General features: G+C 32.6%; 1 protein-coding gene across 2 annotated transcripts in view; it reads left to right on the plus strand.

The window, feature by feature from the left end:
• Positions 1–18,360, plus strand: part of LOC119828884 — a 44,854-nt gene extending 26,494 nt beyond the window's left edge. For both annotated transcript variants that reach the window (XM_038351177.1, XM_038351178.1), the window contains 9 exons: positions 10,002–11,290; positions 11,367–11,574; positions 11,660–11,702; positions 12,005–12,096; positions 12,186–12,948; positions 13,025–13,708; positions 13,823–14,018; positions 14,613–17,930; positions 18,218–18,360. In XM_038351177.1, the coding sequence (XP_038207105.1) occupies positions 10,002–11,290; positions 11,367–11,574; positions 11,660–11,702; positions 12,005–12,096; positions 12,186–12,948; positions 13,025–13,708; positions 13,823–14,018; positions 14,613–17,902 (6,565 nt within the window). In that variant the 3' untranslated portion in view covers positions 17,903–17,930; positions 18,218–18,360. The remainder of the gene's footprint in view (positions 1–10,001; positions 11,291–11,366; positions 11,575–11,659; positions 11,703–12,004; positions 12,097–12,185; positions 12,949–13,024; positions 13,709–13,822; positions 14,019–14,612; positions 17,931–18,217) is intronic.
• Positions 18,361–19,210: the final 850 nt, after the last annotated feature.

Raw genomic sequence — 19,210 nt, forward strand, 5'->3', positions numbered from 1 at the left:
ATTTTGAAGCGAAATGCTTGTAACGCTAATTATAATTCGAATGCTAGAACGAGCATGTCGTGAAATTGTAATGAAGGCTCAGATAAACAGCCTATGTGTGCCAGGCGACACACCGTGGACAATTGGTTCACCGCTTAGCGTATCATGCAGATTTATCTAAGATATCTATGAATCGTTTCTATCACATCAATAGTGAAAGCTAAGACGTGACATAAGATCATACCATAGATTTATTTTGACTGTCTCATTGTAATAAAATACTAGTTTTGATTATAGGTAATACTAGCTGCGCCCCGCGGTTTCACCCTCGTGAGACCGTATCCCGTAGGAATATCGGGATAAAAAGTTGCCTATTCCAGATGTCCAGCTGCCTAGGTACCAAATTTCATTGCAATCGGTTCAGTAGTTTTTGCGTGAAAGAGCAACAAACACACACACAAACAAACAAACACATTTATTTCGCATTTATAATATTAGTGGGATTTAAGATAAACTGTTAAACTGTTAAAAATATTAAGTACTTTTAGGTTTGGATTTGTTACTAAACACTCAATTGAAAGCAATATTCATCATTGTTAGAAATTGTCTTAAAAGGCGTTATTAATATACCGATTCTTAAGTATTTGATGTGATAATGTTAGTAGATAATTCGTACAGCAAATGGAGTAAAGGTGGCTTAAATATGAAGAAATGAAGAAACTTCTGACGCGACTACTTGTCAATAGTAGTCTAATAAGGAGGGTAAACATGGATATTTGAATACGTATACAATTCGGAGCTCGCGTGTGTATAACGATAGTATAAATATTTATGAATTAATCGATACATAAAGTACCGATTGAGTTATAAAGAATTGAAGTTATGTTCAATAAACGAAGGGTATGTTCTATTTTATCGCCATTTGCGTATTTAACGTTTTAATTTCTTTAATTATTGAATAATACTTCCTACTTCGTATTACATATTATAGTTCTTAAATAAATATCAGAAATGTGTCATCAAGGCACAAAATATGAAAGTAACCATATAATGGTCTATGTAATTAAAAACTCATTACAGTTTTTTCTTATCGTTAATCTCAAGAGTGTTCTGTAAATTATTGTAAGAACAAGAAATAATTCTATTAGTGCTTTACTCGTGTTTCTATTTCAAGTTAGGTATTACCTCGTTACTGTTCTTGAATATATAATCTGTGGCACGTGGTTTACGTTTGTGAAATAGGTACAGATACCTAGAAGAACGATGGAATTCCCAATCGATATGTCCCCGTTGAAACGTGAGGTTAATTTAAATTAGAGGATAAATACAAATTGTGCAAAACTGAGGTGGTATTAACTTTGAATGTTATGTTACGGTTAATTTGTCTGTTTATAAATGATTTTACATTGAAGATTAGTTGCACACGAGTTGTTTAAAGCGTGAAATTATTTTTATAATAATGACGACTATACGATATATATGTTGTGTCTCAAAATTTCTGTATTGTTTTGCGTTTTACATTGTTTAACTAAAGTATGTGTTTAGTTTGAAAAGGTATAAAAATAAAACAAATATGTCATTCAGGAATAATGTAACTTAGTACTTATTGTGAATGAATATTCAATATCGATGGATGAGATAAAACCAATGTTTGACTTCCATTATAATATTAAATTTATGCTTTTTAGCCGACTTTTTAATGTGTAAGTCGAGCATACTTCGGTATGAATTGGGCCAGCTCGCATCAGGGAAGTACGACACCCCCACAGAAAATCGGCTTGAAATAAAAGCATGCTACTGTGTTGTGTACAGCGGGGGAGTTATGATATGATTTTTGTGTCTGGGCTATGGAGGTAGTTAATAACAATAGTGAACGCTAGAGAGTGACATATACTATTTTTTGTTGCAGTGAAACACGTATTTCCCATGGGCATTTCCTTTATATTCTCGGGCCAATATTTTGACGGAAAAATAGTACCTGGTGTTACACATTAAAAATGTACTATTTGCATTTATACCTAAAGCAAGTATTTCTGTTTGTTATATGTTACTGTGGTACAAAGGATACGTCACTGCCAATTATAATCAAAATCTGTTCAGTGGTTTTCACGCAAAACAGTAACAAACAAACACCCATACATCCATACATTCTTACTAACTTTCGCATTTATAATATAAGTAGGTACAAGCATTTAAATGTTCCATTTGTAGAAGCACTTGCTACTGCAATACGTGCTTTATCATAACTGAGTATAATGTTGCAAGTTACCAACGCACAATATAGAGCTATTGTATTTCTTATAATACAGAACAATGGCAAAAATATCGCCGATTTATTTAGAACTTGCAACAAAAGTGTCCAAATTACAGCTATCATTGTTGGAAATAATTAAAATTCCTTTGTACGAAGTTACGTCAGTTTAATTTCGCGTTTTGCTTATTGTACTTCGCATTTCTTTTTGTTTTATCGCAAATTATTAATGTAACTAAGTGCAATAGGTACTATTTTTATAATCTAACAAATGACGACGTTCTCTACGATGTTTGAATGGCTAAATATTTTTTTCCAGGAATTACAAGTTCGCATCTATTGTGGTAAATGATAAAACTATATCATGACATTTCGAAAGTGCTTCTATAAGAAATCTAATTAAGTAAATAAATGTTTCAGATCGAGTTTGAGTATTTATAATATTTTAAACACTATTGTGTAATCGGTGTGTTTGATTAGTAAATTGATAGTTTAATAAAAATTATTTTTAAAGTTAAATTAATTCGATATTTTTCTTATGTTTGAAAGAATTCAATGGATCTAAAGGTCTTATATGTTAATAGTTTAATAAAAAATGATTTAAAAATTAAATTAATTCGATATTTTTCTTATGTTCGAAAGAATTCAATGGATCTAAAGGTCTTATGTATTAATATGTTGGGCAATAACAAGAGTTTGGTTTTATAACGAAAAAAATTTGTTAGTATGGTTTTTAATTATAAAATATCTGAATTTTAATCATGTATATCTCATTGTGAATGCTGATATAACCATCATGCATTTATATCAATATAAAAAATGCACGCCTAATTAAAAAACTTAATTGTAGCGTTTAAAATATGTATTCAGTTTGAAACGTATATCTACGTACTTATACTACGTACATAAGTCGTAACATTGAAAAAACTTTGTTTAAATTTCCACACACCCCAGTAGAAATATAAAGATGATTGATATGGATATGTTAATTTAAAAGGAATAGAAAATATTTTAACACAAATAAAATGATGTCATATCAGCGGGTGGAGCCCACGCGAGAATTTCTGCATCAGAAATTAAAGTCGTCATAATGTCAATGTAATTTTAAATTTGACTATATAAAATATTCATTAATGTACGTATTACATAACAACTATTTCATGGACGGTGGTTGTACAGAGATATGTTGTAAACCGCAGATAACGTGGTTAATTGATATCTAGTTGTCGCTATTTTATATATTACTAGCTGCACCCGGCAAACGCTGTTCTGCCTTACTCTGATCATTTAGAGGTATGAAAAATAGATGTTAGCCGATTCTCAAACATACCCGATATGCACACAAAATTTCATAAGAATCGGTCAAGCCGTTTCGGAGGAGTATGGCAACGAAAACTGTGACACGAGAATTTTATATATAAGACTAGTAGCGTCCCGCAGTTTCACTCGCGTAAACGGATGTTTCTTTGGGAATATTAGGTTTAAAAGTAGCGTTAGTTATTCCTCAGTGAAACTCCTTTTAAAATCGGTGCAGTTTTACCAAAGATCAGCCGGAACAAACAGTCAGAGAAGAAAATAATTTGGTGTACATATCTACCCTATATAATACTTTCATATAAATGTAAAAAACGATTATTTCAATGTTACAAACAGACAGTCCACTTTCATTTTATAGATATATAGATTAGCGTAAATTAGTGCTTTGGAGGGTTTGTGATGTTTTGTATGGAAATTTTGCAAACTTCTATTTGTTTTGTGTGATAAAGAGATTTTTATGATTGATTACAGATCTAGACGTGTTACGTAAAAACTTATAAAATTAAGTGAAAAGTATATAATAAAAGATATCTATAGATAGGGGGTTACTAGAGGTACTTATAATTTTGCAGAGAACTATTTTTATTTGTCTAGAAAGTCAGTATTATAAATTTATAAGCTGTTATAGAATTAAAAAGCAGAAAACAACGTACTCTGTATGTAGACGGGGTAATGAAACCTATTGTGCAATTTTAATCAGTGTATCCAGTGGATTCATATTTGCATACCAGGTGCCGGCGAAATTACGAATTCAAGCTTTATAAATTTTAATGAGAATTCCTCCTACTCCCATTCTTTTAATGCAAATTGTATTAATCTTAAATATACACTTCTCAGTACGTGATAAATAGAATGTTTACTGAATGTAACTAACAAAGTTGTGTGCATAATAATGTAAGATGTGGGTAGAGGTAATATTTTTGCAGCTGTGTTTAAAAAATGTCTTATATCTCATCTAGGTCAGCCCTTTCTCATTCTAGTGTGTACGACTCGGAACTAATTTGACAGGATACACTCTTGTATACATTTTATTTATTATAGCGACTTTGTGGAATTCCTTACTTCCTTAGTTAAATGAGAGAGGTTGTTTATTTATTTGTCTGTCTGATTTTCTCTCACGTCCTAATGAAGCAATTTACGATATGATTTTTGCGTCTAGAGATAGAGTGATATAGCCTACGTTTTCGAGGTGGGAATTTCGAGAACACTTTGAGATGGTTTTTTAAGTTTATAATCCCGTTTACAGTCTATCCCCTAAGTAAACAAAATAGGTTTTAAAAGTTTGTTTTTTTGAGAATTACCTACGCATGGAGAAATAAATGTCTTTGTATATTTTTTAATTTATGGGTTATCTACGTTTAAATTACTGATAATAATGTTATTGACAGGTGACATGACAGGATTATGACAGGTGAAGTATTGAAATATAAATCCTCGTTAATATTATCGGTAATTTTAAAAATTATGCCGATCATTGGATTCCCATAGTTCTTACATAACGGACTCAAAAAGTTGACCGCAAAACATTGCACTTTGTGAAATGTCACGGTCTAGTGATTGTAATGTTTGTAGATATACCTAGTTTGTGATCAATCGCTTCTGATGAATGGGTGAAAGGTGCCTTTTTTAGCTAACTTAAAAAAGGAGACCACATTGATAAGTCTGGCTTTTACCCATAGGCTCTCTTCTATGTGTTTCTCGTAACATTTAATATTTTTGCCTGCCTTAATGAGTACTTTTAACATTTACCGAGATCCTTTTGAAAAATTTTTATGAACTCAAATTAAACAAGTTTTTCCTGTATATGCTGATGCATATTCAATAACACATTGCATCGATAGCTTCAAAATATAACGTCGATAAAAAATATTACCATACGCTAAAAGATTACAATACGCTAAAATCGTCTAATTGACAGTATCGTGGTTGTCGTTCATAGTGTGTTGATATTTTATAATTTGGTACCTAACTTATTTAACTGAGTACCTACGTTTGAATGTGGATCTTGATAGTTCTAGTGTTCTTAGTTCTTCGTTCTTAACCTTGATTTCCCCTCCTTCAGAACTTCGCACAGTTATCAGTATAGGTATCTAGAATTCTTCCGTTTTGTGACTAATATCGCCACTCTACTCATTAATATTCATTATGTTAATTTGAAAAGGGTCTTATTTTTAGCTTCGCTACGCGTTGACGTAGCTTGGTATACGTCGTTCCAACTTATTTATAAATTTTAGTTTTTATTTAAATAATTAAAAGGAGTGTTTATTTTGATGCTTATTATAACAAGAAAATTAACTTACTTCCACGTATATTATATACAGCAAAAATGTCCACTTGCAAAAATTATATACAATAAAAATCATTAAATGTCAAGGAGGTGCGTTCTATATACAATTTAAATTAAAAAGTTTTTTCAGTTAATATACACTCGTATAATACACGTGTGGTGTATCTAATTAGTAAAACGTTTTTTAAATAACAAAAACTTTTTAAATGTAAATTATGTATGCTTTATACATCGCGGCTTCAACATTTTTGCCATTCAACTATTGATGAGTCTATTATAAATTATAAAGTCGTAACATATACAACAGTATAATAAAGTGCACCCATAGGCATTCATTAGACGTAAACCTTGACACATACGGATTCTGATCAAGCGCATCTTGAGCCATTAAGCTGCATCTCAGGCAATGGTGTAGAAAGGAGTTGTACCACAGAATATAAATGGTATGTACCAAGGACGACGGCGTGCGCGCCGGTTGTTAACCTCGCGGCAAGAATGCGCCCCAGTGGGGTTGACCGGTACGACATTCGACCTCAACGTGTCTCGAAAAACGTTTTCTGGTTATAATTATGTACTGGATTTTTTTTTTCTTTTTTTACAATATTTCTTCATCATTAATTTATAGAAATATAAATAAATGTTGTGTAATGATTTAAATTAAGTATGGGTAATAATGCTAGCATAACTTCAACGAAGACGTAAATTTAACTGCACTAAACACTAAAAAATGAATGACATCCACAATACTTAATTATTTATTTTTTAAATTGAATATATTTAATTAAGCATAAATTGATAATTTTAGTATAATCATGGTAGATTACATAAAAAATATAAGAAAATTTGCGTAGCAATGGTACAACGAAACGAAAGATTTATATCTTTCGTTCCTGTAAAGAAATTTCCTTAGAGAAGAAATCATGATGTCATTAATGAAATCGCATAGATTACAATACTTCCATTAAAAGTATTATAGTGACTCGTGTAAAAAGTCACTTAGAATCCTTGTGTATCGGTACCTATATTATATGTCGTTATAAAAACTGCGTATAGTTGAGATCCATCTCATCTATCGGTTCCCAAGCTTTAAAAACTCGTTCTTGAACGCGTTTCACAACTTATACAAGTAAATGTGATAGTATGTAGGTAGGTTTTTATAAACAAATATAGGCATAGACAGCTTGATTATGAACAGTTATCTAGTACTTAAATGGCAAAGGCAAGGAACTGCGGTAAAATAATAAAAACAAACGTAAAATTAATGTATCTCAAGCCGATAATATGTTTTTTTTATGTATTCCTTTCTATAATACATTATTTATAGTTTGTATATTGAATCATATTCTGTGTGGTCTAGATAAAATACAAGATATTTAATATACCTTCTCACATACATTCTTAGCGTAACACAAATAGTGGATATAATATGTACCTACCTGTACCTATACTGTTGTCAGAATATACTGAATTGAATATTATTGTCTTAGAATAATTCGAAATTTATCGATGCGATATAAACTGTATGCGAAAATTAAATTAAACAATTTCTTTGATCCCAACTACAGGTTTAAAATAAAAAATTTGTATTATATAAAATCGCAACCAAATTTAATTTAGCGTTGAAAATCAAGAAAGTACATAGACCATGAAGCGGAAATTAGTGTGTATTGTGAAAATTTCGAACAGGAATATTCAGTATCCAAAAATTGTAAAACATATTACAAGTCAAAGGTAACATTAGTATATACCTGGAAATGTTATATGGGTACATTACTTATATATACATGCAAGACATGACGAAAGTTTTTTTGTGTCTGTGAATAATCTTCTGAATTTTGTAGTGTAGTGATTTTTGTTATGAGATATAGTTTTTATTATTATATGTAAGCGTTATAAAAATATTGTTCAATGGATGAAAATAGTTTAAGGTTTCTACAATCGCAATAACCTATTTTAATTTTAATAATGAAATTAGGCAATGGCGATAGATACGTATAAGAGGTCACGAAGTTCATTAGAAATATAATTTGTATATTCAATTCGTTTATCACATTGTATCATGTTCAACTCTTACATCATCTTCAATCTTTAAATTTACATTGCAGTTTGCAATAACTCGGCCACAAAGCAATCAAGATTGGGCTATTGACAGCGTTTGCACTTGTAAAGCTTCAAATGCGAAGGTCGAATTTAAACTCAACACTTAATCCAGTTGAACGCAATCGATTATTGTCATATTCTTTATTAGCAATGTGTTATTTTAAATGGATTCAATTTATGATTGAGTCATATTTAGATGTTGAAGCGATTTAATCGTAATACATTATTTTACAGTGTATTTCAGTACACAACTTCTTTGCTATTTTTTCAACACATGTTTAAAAACTTGACGTTTTATTCAACAGTAACTTAAACATGTGCAAGAGAATTACCTCATATATTAGTAGCGGTACTGGTAGTCATCGCAGTAATAAATATTAGGAATATATTCACATGCATAGAATACGGATAGTTTAAATAAATCTGCATATTGTATAATCCAGCAGGCTTATGTGCATAGGTATGAGATCAGTTACAGTACTAGGTAATAAATACGACGCCTGTATTAACTCATTGTCTGGAAATTAATGCTAGTTCATAATTTACATTTTCCGGACCAATTGGGTTAAATATACTTCCATAAAGCTACTTATCACGAAAGAGCATAATTCAATTTAGTATAATATTATTCTGTTAATCGTTAAATAAATTAAAAATCAATTGTTGCTGACAGCAGTCTAAGCGAGAAAACCGTTTCAAAGATAATTTGAAACGGCTTCAAAGAGTTTCCTTTGAAGAGGACATCCATCTTTAGGCGGATGCGGTTTTTTTTATATATTGCTTTTTTATTTTTTAGGTGTTACTCGATGAGCGCTCTTTTCAAGTTTTAATGTCTTTTATTATCTTTTTTCTAATGTTTTTCTTTTGTCGATGGTAAGCTTGTAAGAAGTAAAATAAAAAAAAGCATTGGTCTTATGTAGATTCATACCGAACGAATTAGTCATTGGATAATTGATACTTCATTTGCAATTACGTGGTGAGGTATAAGATTTCATTATTTTACTGCTTATTAATATAGAAACTAGGAAACAATAAGCTATTTATTCTTTGATAACAAATCTTACATTTGGCTTACATGCCTTAAAAAGGAAATAGAGCGTTAGGCATAAACAAAGATCGATTTAAGTAGGTTAATCCTCATATTGACATTGGAATCAATCGTAGGTATATGATGTCGCGGTATAAATGTGTGAGAGTTTGGTCTGGCAAGAGTCCAAGTAGACCGTCCTCCGGACGAGTGGCCTGCGGTGTACATTACATTTTATTTCTTATTTACGACCCAGACTAAACAAATGGCGAGTAAACAATCTATTATTTGTAAGTTGAGAATATTGTAATGTATTACACTATAAATAGAAGGTAGGAAACCTTTCTATAATCGCTTACGTTCACTCCATTTGTCATCTAACAGCGAGGTTATATCATACATTGACGTATTTCTCTAGTAAGATAATTATCGACTGTAGGAGAGGTCATTAAATTGCTTCCGCGGAGACATTTTGAAAATGTAATTATCGTCACGGAAATGTTAGAGAAAAACGGACGCAGTGACAGACTTTGTTTCCATACGGCTTCCGGTCATTAAGATAATGATGTTTCTTTCTTTGTGGCACACAAAATGAGCACTGATTTGATATGACTTTATATGCATACACTTATATTATATTATTATAATAAAATTTTATTGTTAAAAAAAAGTAAACATACATTTTAACTCAATGGAGACCCCGGCTGCAGAACTAGTTTTAACTATTATAATACTGAATATCTCGGATCGACTTGGTTTAACATGGAATAAAAGAAGCCCATGGCACGGGAATAATGTACTATTGAAAGAATAGTTAACATCGATTCATCAATTCAAAATCATTGAATTAAGTTGTTACTAACAAATAATCGAATCTCTCCGCTTTATATAATATTAGTTTAGATATTATATATTTTGATCTTTTTAATACGGATCTATGAATTAGTAAAGATTTAATAAAGACCTTATATTATGTATTTATTTAGCGATGTATTAATTAGAGAAATATATACTAAACATGTAATTTTTTATCATTTCAGGATTGACCCACCGGTACACCAGACGCAATTCCAAATGGATAACAAGAAAAATTTACCAGCGACTCAACAGCCGCTGACTCAGCAGCACATAATGGCTCATCATGTCCATCCCGACCAAATATATTCACATCAGCAAATGTCTAATCACATAACATCAAACCAACCAATACAAAATCAACCAAATGGTGTGATACATCAACAACAGATTATACAAAATCAGTATCATGCAAATATGACTGCTCGTTCTCCACTTTTAGAAAATAGACATGAACTGTATGGTACTAGTCATAATCACGAATACGCAAGACATTACGGAGCAAACGACAATTATAACTACCAGCAACAACAACAGTCACCCATCACAGAAAGAACTGAACAAGTGATACACACTGATCATAATGTAAACCATGATATTATGCACAATATTCCCAAAGGATACAATGCGGAAGTTTATCAAGACTACATGAAACGTAACCCACCGAAAGATAATAACCAAATATATCAAAATCATCAACCTACGTATAGGCCAAATATGAACCAGTATGGTTCTAAACCTTATTTACCATATTCAAATAGAATAGGACCTCAAAGTAATACTGAGTTATTAAGAAGGCAATATAATGAAATACAACAAATGAAAATGCAGCAACAATTACATTATCAGAATCAAGCACAAATGCATCAACAGCAAAAGTTCGCCGAGCGACAACTTTTGCTACAACAAATACATGGCGTACAGCCACCACCAAATTTACAGAATAGTATATATTCAGACGGTTCCTATCGCGATGTTGATAGCAGATATGGCAGTAGAAACGATTTTAAAGATTATTCTGGTGACATTCATAAGGAGGTCGATAAATATGCTAAAAACAATGAATATAGGGAGATGGAAAAGCAAAATAAACAGTACCAAGAATCGCAATGGACGCACATCAATCAAGAGTCTGGATTTCGAGAAACAGAACGCTATCGAAATCAACACGATGAGGAGAAACACAAGCATAGATCACCGCCAACAGATTTTAATAACCAATTACTAAAAAATAATTCTGGCGCAATGTCACCGATGAAATCAAGTGAGTCAAGTACGCCTAGTATCAAATCGCCATCTTCTGAGAGTCGAAGAAGTAGTAGCGGTCAAGCGTTGCGTTCCCCCACTGCGCAAAGGATTCCTTCAGCACCAGTCACAATGTCAGGCATGTTGTATAAGCAAGGTTCTGATGGTCTGAAGGTTTGGAGGAAAAGATGGTTCGTGCTTTCGGAATATTGCCTGTTTTATTATAAAAGTAAGTTACTTAGATTATGTTTTGCGGTTTCGCTTTCCGTAATATTTAATGATACTAATTGCATTATTTTTTTCAGGCCAGGATGAAGAAAAATTACTAGGATCCGTTCTATTACCCTCTTACAAGGTGTCAGCTTGTACAAGCGAGGATAAAGTAATGAGGAAGTTTGCTTTTAAATTAGAACATGCAAATATGCGGACGTACGTGTTAGCAGCATTGGATCAGGAGTCTATGTTGAAATGGGTTAAAGCACTTACAATGGCTGCGCTTATGCAAAATTATATGTAAATATTATTTCTTAATATTTAATAACTTAATCGCATTTTGATTTAAAATTTTGTTCCCTACTGATAAAATTAAAATTTTCAGCGATCCACAGCAGATTAACGACAGAACAACTGTAAAAACAGAGGTGGGTATTATTGTGTGCATAATGGTAAATCGATGCAGGTTAGTCGCAATTAGTTCACTAGAGCGTAACCAAGGACAATCACCGGTTTATGGACATAACTGCAAACGGTGATCTATGGCGAATTGACGTTGAACAATTTGATTACCGAATGTTTCTTTTATTCACTTTATTCCAACGAATCAAATTAAAAATTACATAATTTTAAGCTATCATTTTTATTTTCTAAATGATAAATATTAAATACTTATCCAAATTTGACACGGTAAAATCTATTTAATTACTTAATTATGGTAATATTACAGGACGATGATGAGGTCCCTGGTCCAACATATGCTAACGCACCTCCGAAGCCGCGTCGTTCAAATGATGGATACAATTCACCTGGATCAGATATGTAAGGAGCATGTGATTGTAATAAATAAAAATTATGTAGATACTAAATGACGTTCGATAACTTTACGATTTATTCTTATTTATTTACAGATATGATCCAAACTATGATCTATTGAAGAAACCGGATTCACAATATAACCAGAGTGGAAATCACGGTCAATACCATAACCATGCTAATTACGCAAACAAAATTAGTCCAGAATCCTATGTTCGTAGTTCACAATCACCACCTATGCAACATTCTTCATACCAAGCAAAGAGACATAATGAAAGTCAAGTTACACCAACGACTTCACATAATACGGATAGATTGAATAGAAATCAAGATCACTCAATTTATAAATATAACCCACAGTCGCCTTCTTTCGAAAGACCTGTGAATCAACAGCAACAGCCAGATGAGGCCATTTATAATCAACAAACGCAGAACAATCCCTTTTTACAAAATTATTCTGGACAAGAAACAAGAAGTAAGAATACCGAAATGCAAAATAATCCATCTACTTCAGAGCAAAAGAAATCTAATGCAGTATATGAAGAGAGTTATCCCGAATCAAGGGTTAATTCCAAAACCTACGATAACAATGCTTACACGCGTGATGTTTATGGCGAATTAAATGCTATTAGATCGGTCAACTCAACCAGTGGAGTTAATGACCGAATTATGGAGAGACGAACGCCTGATGCATATGGACGGTCTACTTCTTTGTCAAATTATAAAGGTAAAATGGGGGATTACGAAGATGTTTATTCTTCATATTTAAATGAAAGCACGTCAAAATCACCTAACGCGCCACAACAACGGGATAACATCAGCCTGTCGAGTCAAAAGCAATCGATCAAATCAAACCCGGTAAGTTGACTTAAATTTCGTGTTTTAATATTTGAAAATCACGTCGATAAATAAATAATAATTTATATTTTTACAGCCCCAAGAAAAAGTATTTAGTGGACCCTCTGTATTGCGCAGAAAGAAAATGCAAGCTAGCGGCATTCAACCACCCATGCCGCGACCTCACAGTGCTGATTTTCTAGAATATGAGTCTAAAAACGAATCTCTAAATAAAACGATGCCAGCTCGAAATGTTTCTGATATGCCTAAACATCCACAAAGGCCTAAATCAAGTCTCGATATTAATTCTTATTATGACCCCAGTTCAGATACCTATTATTCAGAAGAAAAATATGCTGAAAAGATGCGCCAGTCAGCGCAATATTTACAACAGCAAGGTCTGGCACCAAGAAATATTCAAATACCTTTGGCAAAATATGCGAGCGGCTTGGCCGAGAAACAACTAAATTCTCCATATGCCCATTCAACGAACAATAACTACGAAACGGAATTTAGTGTAAGACAAAACCGTGATAACATAAGCTATAACTCGAAATACAGTGATTTGGAAGGTCTAAACTCCAATTGGATGTTGAAAGAAAAAGAATTGGAAAACCAAAAAGAGTACATGAATCGAAGTGGAAGCGTAATGAGCGATGGTTCAAATGCAAGTTATCTAAAGGAAGCAAACAGGATTGATCCAAATACAGATGGCTTTATAAGATCGGCGAGTGCGAGGTTGCCATCTACAGAACGTGAAGGAGAGAAAAAAGTTCAACAGGTACCTGATAGATTTTTTAGCAATATACACAAAGAGAAATTTAAGTAATTGTTTACATATTTTTTGTAATCCAACGTTTATTTCTGATACTTAATTTATTATATTTCGTTGTAGCGAGAGGAATCAATGAAAAGATTATTAGAATGGAAACAGAGAATGCTACAATCTCCATTAACTAGGAAGAGTACACCGGCAACTATATCGTTGGCGAGGTCTTTAAATCAAAGTCGTCAATCATTAAGATCTGATCAATACAAACCTAAAACATATGCAAATACTTCTTACAACAGCTATTCTTCTGATGATGAAGGTTAGTTGGTTATATTTATTTAAGATGTATTAGTTTCAGTAGTTCTATGATTTATGTAGAGATGGCATGAGTACGAAGGAGAGTTATTATGATGATATATCTAAAGTATTCTTTTGAATAGAGCATGAAAAATCAATTATTCATTTAAGGTAGCATGTGACACAGTCAACAATTAAACTTAGTCCATTTTTCAGATTATTGATCTTATACGTAGTAGATTTGTTTGCTAACATAAATGTACATCTAGTTGTTATTTTTTTAGTTTGTATATAGATATTATAAAAATGCCATTTCAAGTAACATGTCGAATTATTTATTTTTATCGTATAAATAAATAAGCACTTAGCCCTTTGGTGACTTCGCTTTGCGGAAAGGTACCTTCCTGCCTGCTGGGATGTGTCACTAACAATTGCCTTTTACTGGTGGTGGATTGTAATGTATACGTATATCTTATTCAACCATTCTATGGAAATAGTTGCATATTATGTATCTAATAATGGGAAGGGTTTACTAACAAATCTCTAGTAACAAAGATGAACATAAAGTTTCTTAAAATAATCACATTACAAATTTGGTTTCGCTTTTGCACCTCAGAGGACACACCTGGAACTGATCTGCAAAACTCAAGTGATATGCAGGCAGGAAGGTCTTACATAGAGGGCATAAGAAGTCCTTCAATATCACAACCAATATCCCCGCACGCGCCTAGTACAACTCAATCTGCTGATAAAAAAGGCAAGGAGAATATTAACACGTCATATCTTGATAATGCATATGAAAATGTGTCGCTTGAAGGAAGTTCCTCTAATATAACTAAGAACGATTCTAATGAAGACAATATATATGAAGACCATATTCCTGAAAATTTTGAAGAAAAGGAGGGCATTCAACCGATAGTAAAAAATGATGGATATGAAACGCATGATAGCGAATCAGAATCTGAAGCTCAAGTTGAATACACAGACAACGATTTAGATGAGGTTTTATTGGAATCAGACGCTGACGAAAAATATTCTAACAATAACACCTCGTGTGAAAATGAATTACAAAACATAAACAATAAAAATTCTGATGATAATCAGTCAGAAACTCCGCCAATGCGAACTTCTGGTGAAGATCACTATTTACCAATGAGTCCAAGGAAGTTATCTTCAATAGAACCTGTCCATAAAATGATTATGGAAAATTTAAGTGTTTTTGATCAATCTATGCCGCCCATGTACGAAGATAATCCTTACGTTGAAATGAATTTAGGTGTTGACGATGATGATATGCAAACTTATGAAATAGTTTGTGTAAATAATGGACAAGTTGAACCAGTTTATATGGAATTGAGTAACGTTAGATTGGATGAAAAATCTTCAGAAGATATAAATACAAAATTTAGTCATATGAACGATGCAGCTTCAAATTTTGCAGATACAAAGGATCCGACACTTAGACGCGTCTCAAAATCTGATAAATACAGAGAAAAAGCTGATAGTTCAGATGCAGATGATGAATGTTCAAAGGATGTGTCACTTGATGCTCCATGCAGTAGGTTTAGTATATCTGATACTTTTAGACCAGCTTCTTATTATTTAAGTGGCAGTACAACAATTTTGAGCCGTCAAGATAGCTCTGATGGTGAAATTTTACCACCTCCACCAATTCCAAGTTCATCTCCGCCTTGTGATGAGCTTTCCGACGAAGCTTTATCTCGTTATGTATTAGACAAGCTTGATAAATCAGACATATCTCAGGATAATTCTATCTTAAAAATGTTAACAAATGAAAAACAGAATATGAATAAGATGAAAAGAAAAGCAACATCTTTAATGATATATGGTAGCCGTACATCTATACATGATACTCTAACAAGAGGTGAAAAAGTGCGTCACAATAGAGCGAGCTTGACAAATGATAGAAATAAAGTAAACGAAGATGATAAAACTACCATTAATTTATTAAATAGGTCTTTACTGGATTTGAAACGTAATTCTTCTGATTACATAGACTCTGATTCTTTTAGAAGTTGTATTATTGAAAAAGGTTTATCTAGACTATCGTTGGATTCCGACGTGAGTAGTAAATTTGAAGTAACACCATCAAATGTTTCATCAGAAATTACAAGCTTAATAGACGAAGAGTCTATTTTAGAATTACGCCATTCGGATACGTATGACGAATCCCATTTTGATAAAATAAGACCCCTCTCCGACAACTCATTGTATAATAAAATATCAATTGAAAATGTGTTCAATGAGCCAAGTACAAGCACTTCCAGGGATTTCTTGGTATCATCTCCTGTAATTGATGAAAACGAAATGAGTTTAAATTTGAATTCAGTAACTTCTTTACCTAATAATGCGACTGGCACATCACTTTGTTCACACAGTCGCTCCTCTAGTACCCCAATAAGTTATAGTACATGCAGCACTAGTTACATTAAGTCACCAAATCAAATCGTGGAGTCGAAACGTTTAGCAGCACAATACAAAAGTATTGCTGAACATGCTTCTGGATATATAGGTTCGCAAAGTTCTTGTAGTTCTGTAGGAATTTCTAACTCACCGATATCGTTTTACACAAAAAATTATAAAGGAGAGACATTGCTTCGAAAGAATTTAAACAAAAACAACATTGCCGATAAAGTAAAGGAGTTTGAAACAGAGAAGATAAATATTAAAGACGAAAGCAATGCATCATCATTATCCACTGGATTTCATAGTAGGGAGAGTTCTACTGAGCATGGGGCTCCATATTATTATTCTGATCTATCATCTCAAGAACATATTAATGTTCTTCCAACATCTCATTACTTGAAGAATACTAATATACATCGAAAGTTAAATAATCAACGCCGACGTGGTCCTTTTCATAAAAAGAATGAAATATCACATATTCATAATCCTATTCATAGTAACAATACTGCTTTTAGATCAAATAACTCATTTGAATTAGCAGCTGCAAGAAGCGTATCAGTTGAGTTTCTTAGTGCAACGGAAAAAGATACAGAAATTGACTTAAAGAATATATATGAATCAACTAGTCATAAACAGTCAAAAATACCTGAATCAATAAATTTATTACCCGGTCTAGTTTGCAAAAGAAGTATTAATAATAACTTGGACAAAAGTCAATTAGATAATGAAAATTTTCAAAGTCGTGGTTACGGGAATGAAAGAGTATCTACTGGAAGCATGTCTTCACACTGTAGCGAAAATTCATCAAATACAGTTTATTATGACGCTGAAGCTGAAGCAACTACATATGAAAATATTTGTGTAGGAGAAAAACATTGGGATGAAGATAATTTGTGGAGGGACAATTTAAGGAGAGTTTCACATCGACACGCTCGTTCAATGGATGATTTAGATGCTATGCCAGATTCTGTTCATTTAAATGTCGATCCAAGAAACTTAAATAGTATAAAACGTGTCAAGAAAAACGAGACTAAAAAGGTAAACAGAAATGTTACTTACGTTAACTGTGATATTCAAGCTCAACTCTTAAGAAACAAAAGTAATGCAGAACTGCGCAGTGTTGATAATGAGGAAAAAATACCAGACGACAATGATGTTTACGTGAGCCTAGCAAATGAGTTTGACTTAGGAAATGAGCAGTCGGATGAGGGTGTTTACGAACAATTGACAATTGATTCTGCAGAAAATTCGTTGACTGTAAAAGATAAATCAAGCGATTCCAACAAAAGTCAAGAAAAAAACAGAAAGCAGTTTGAAATTGATAGAGAAAAACTGAGACAATGGGATTTAATGTCGAGTGGATTAATGAAAGGTGGGTCTGGGCGCGTGCGGGGTGCGGTCGTGGGTATGAACTTAAACGAAGCTGCATGTGGTTCCGATAACAGAATTGAAAATGCAAGCAACGAAGGTATCCACTAAGATTCAGTGGTCCCGTAAAGAACACTATGTAAGTTTAATTTCCATTCAATTATAGGCAAAGCAAAGTCACTTTCGCGTGTATCAATTTGGCATTTTTATGTGTTTACACTCGTGGAAAGCATTTAAACAAGATAAGGTGTACAGAAACACAAAGCATGTTTTAAATATAACATTGTACATAATATTATCACTCAAAATGTAAATAGGTAACTTGTTACTTGCACACTTTATCATGTTTATAATATCAATTAAAACGCACTACTCTATACTACTTCTTTTTGTAATTTTAATTATATTTATATTAATCTTTTCCAGCTTCTATGACGATGTCAGGTACTAATTTAGAAACTAACACACATAATAATCAACTTAATCAGCAACCACTGTCAAAGAAAGCATATCTTGGAAGTAATACATCAATTGGACGCAGTAACAGAGATGGCAATATACCAGTAAGGGCAGTTAGTCCACGTGTAAGATGGGTCGAAGACAAAACAAATGAACAATATGGCTCACAACAGATGTCAGCATCGCAACAAAATGTAAGATTATTAATTTATTGGGTAGCTATTATGTTAGTTCATAAAACATTTAGTAAATAAAGAATTCAATTATAAGCTCATTCAAAACATTACTAGCAACTATTTAAATAAATTAATTGTTAAAAAAAACTGCAAGACACAAACATAAATAATTGTTTTTTCACCAATCCTTATATAGTGATAAGTGTTCAAAGTTAAAATTAATTCTTTCGTTTAAAGTGGTTCAAAATCGAGTCCAAAGAAGTCAATATACAAACATACAGATGAAGCTAATAAAAGTGTGTAAAATTAATCTTTACACGAAGTATTACAATCTTTGCTTGAGTCTGACTTTGAATATAAAAAAAAAATTATGACATGTTTGACAAAAAAAAAATACTTCATTTTGTCTTGTTTTATTGTTTCAGCTAAATGCTTTATCAGCAACGGAAGATTCATGGGCAACAGCAAGATCACCCTCCAGAATATCCCAACAGCCTATTAGCGCTGTCAGTCCTAGAGTAAGAAGATATACAGAAACTGACGAAATGGTATGAAATTTGACGATCTCAAATTTTTTATTTTATCCTTTGTTTCATTAATTTATTTTATGTTACGCTTTTATGATTTGTTTTGCATTAGTATTTGTTGAATTTGTTAGCAAAAGGTGCAGTCGCAAGGATTCGGTGACGTGCCGACAGCCGGAGAGCTTCTGGGAAGAAGTCATGAAGAATTGGTACTTCTTCTTATACAATTGCGACGACGGCACGCTGCTACGCATCGGTCG

This window comes from Zerene cesonia, chromosome 9 (assembly GCF_012273895.1).
Source record: "Zerene cesonia ecotype Mississippi chromosome 9, Zerene_cesonia_1.1, whole genome shotgun sequence".
Taxonomy (NCBI): Eukaryota; Metazoa; Arthropoda; class Insecta; order Lepidoptera; family Pieridae; genus Zerene; species Zerene cesonia.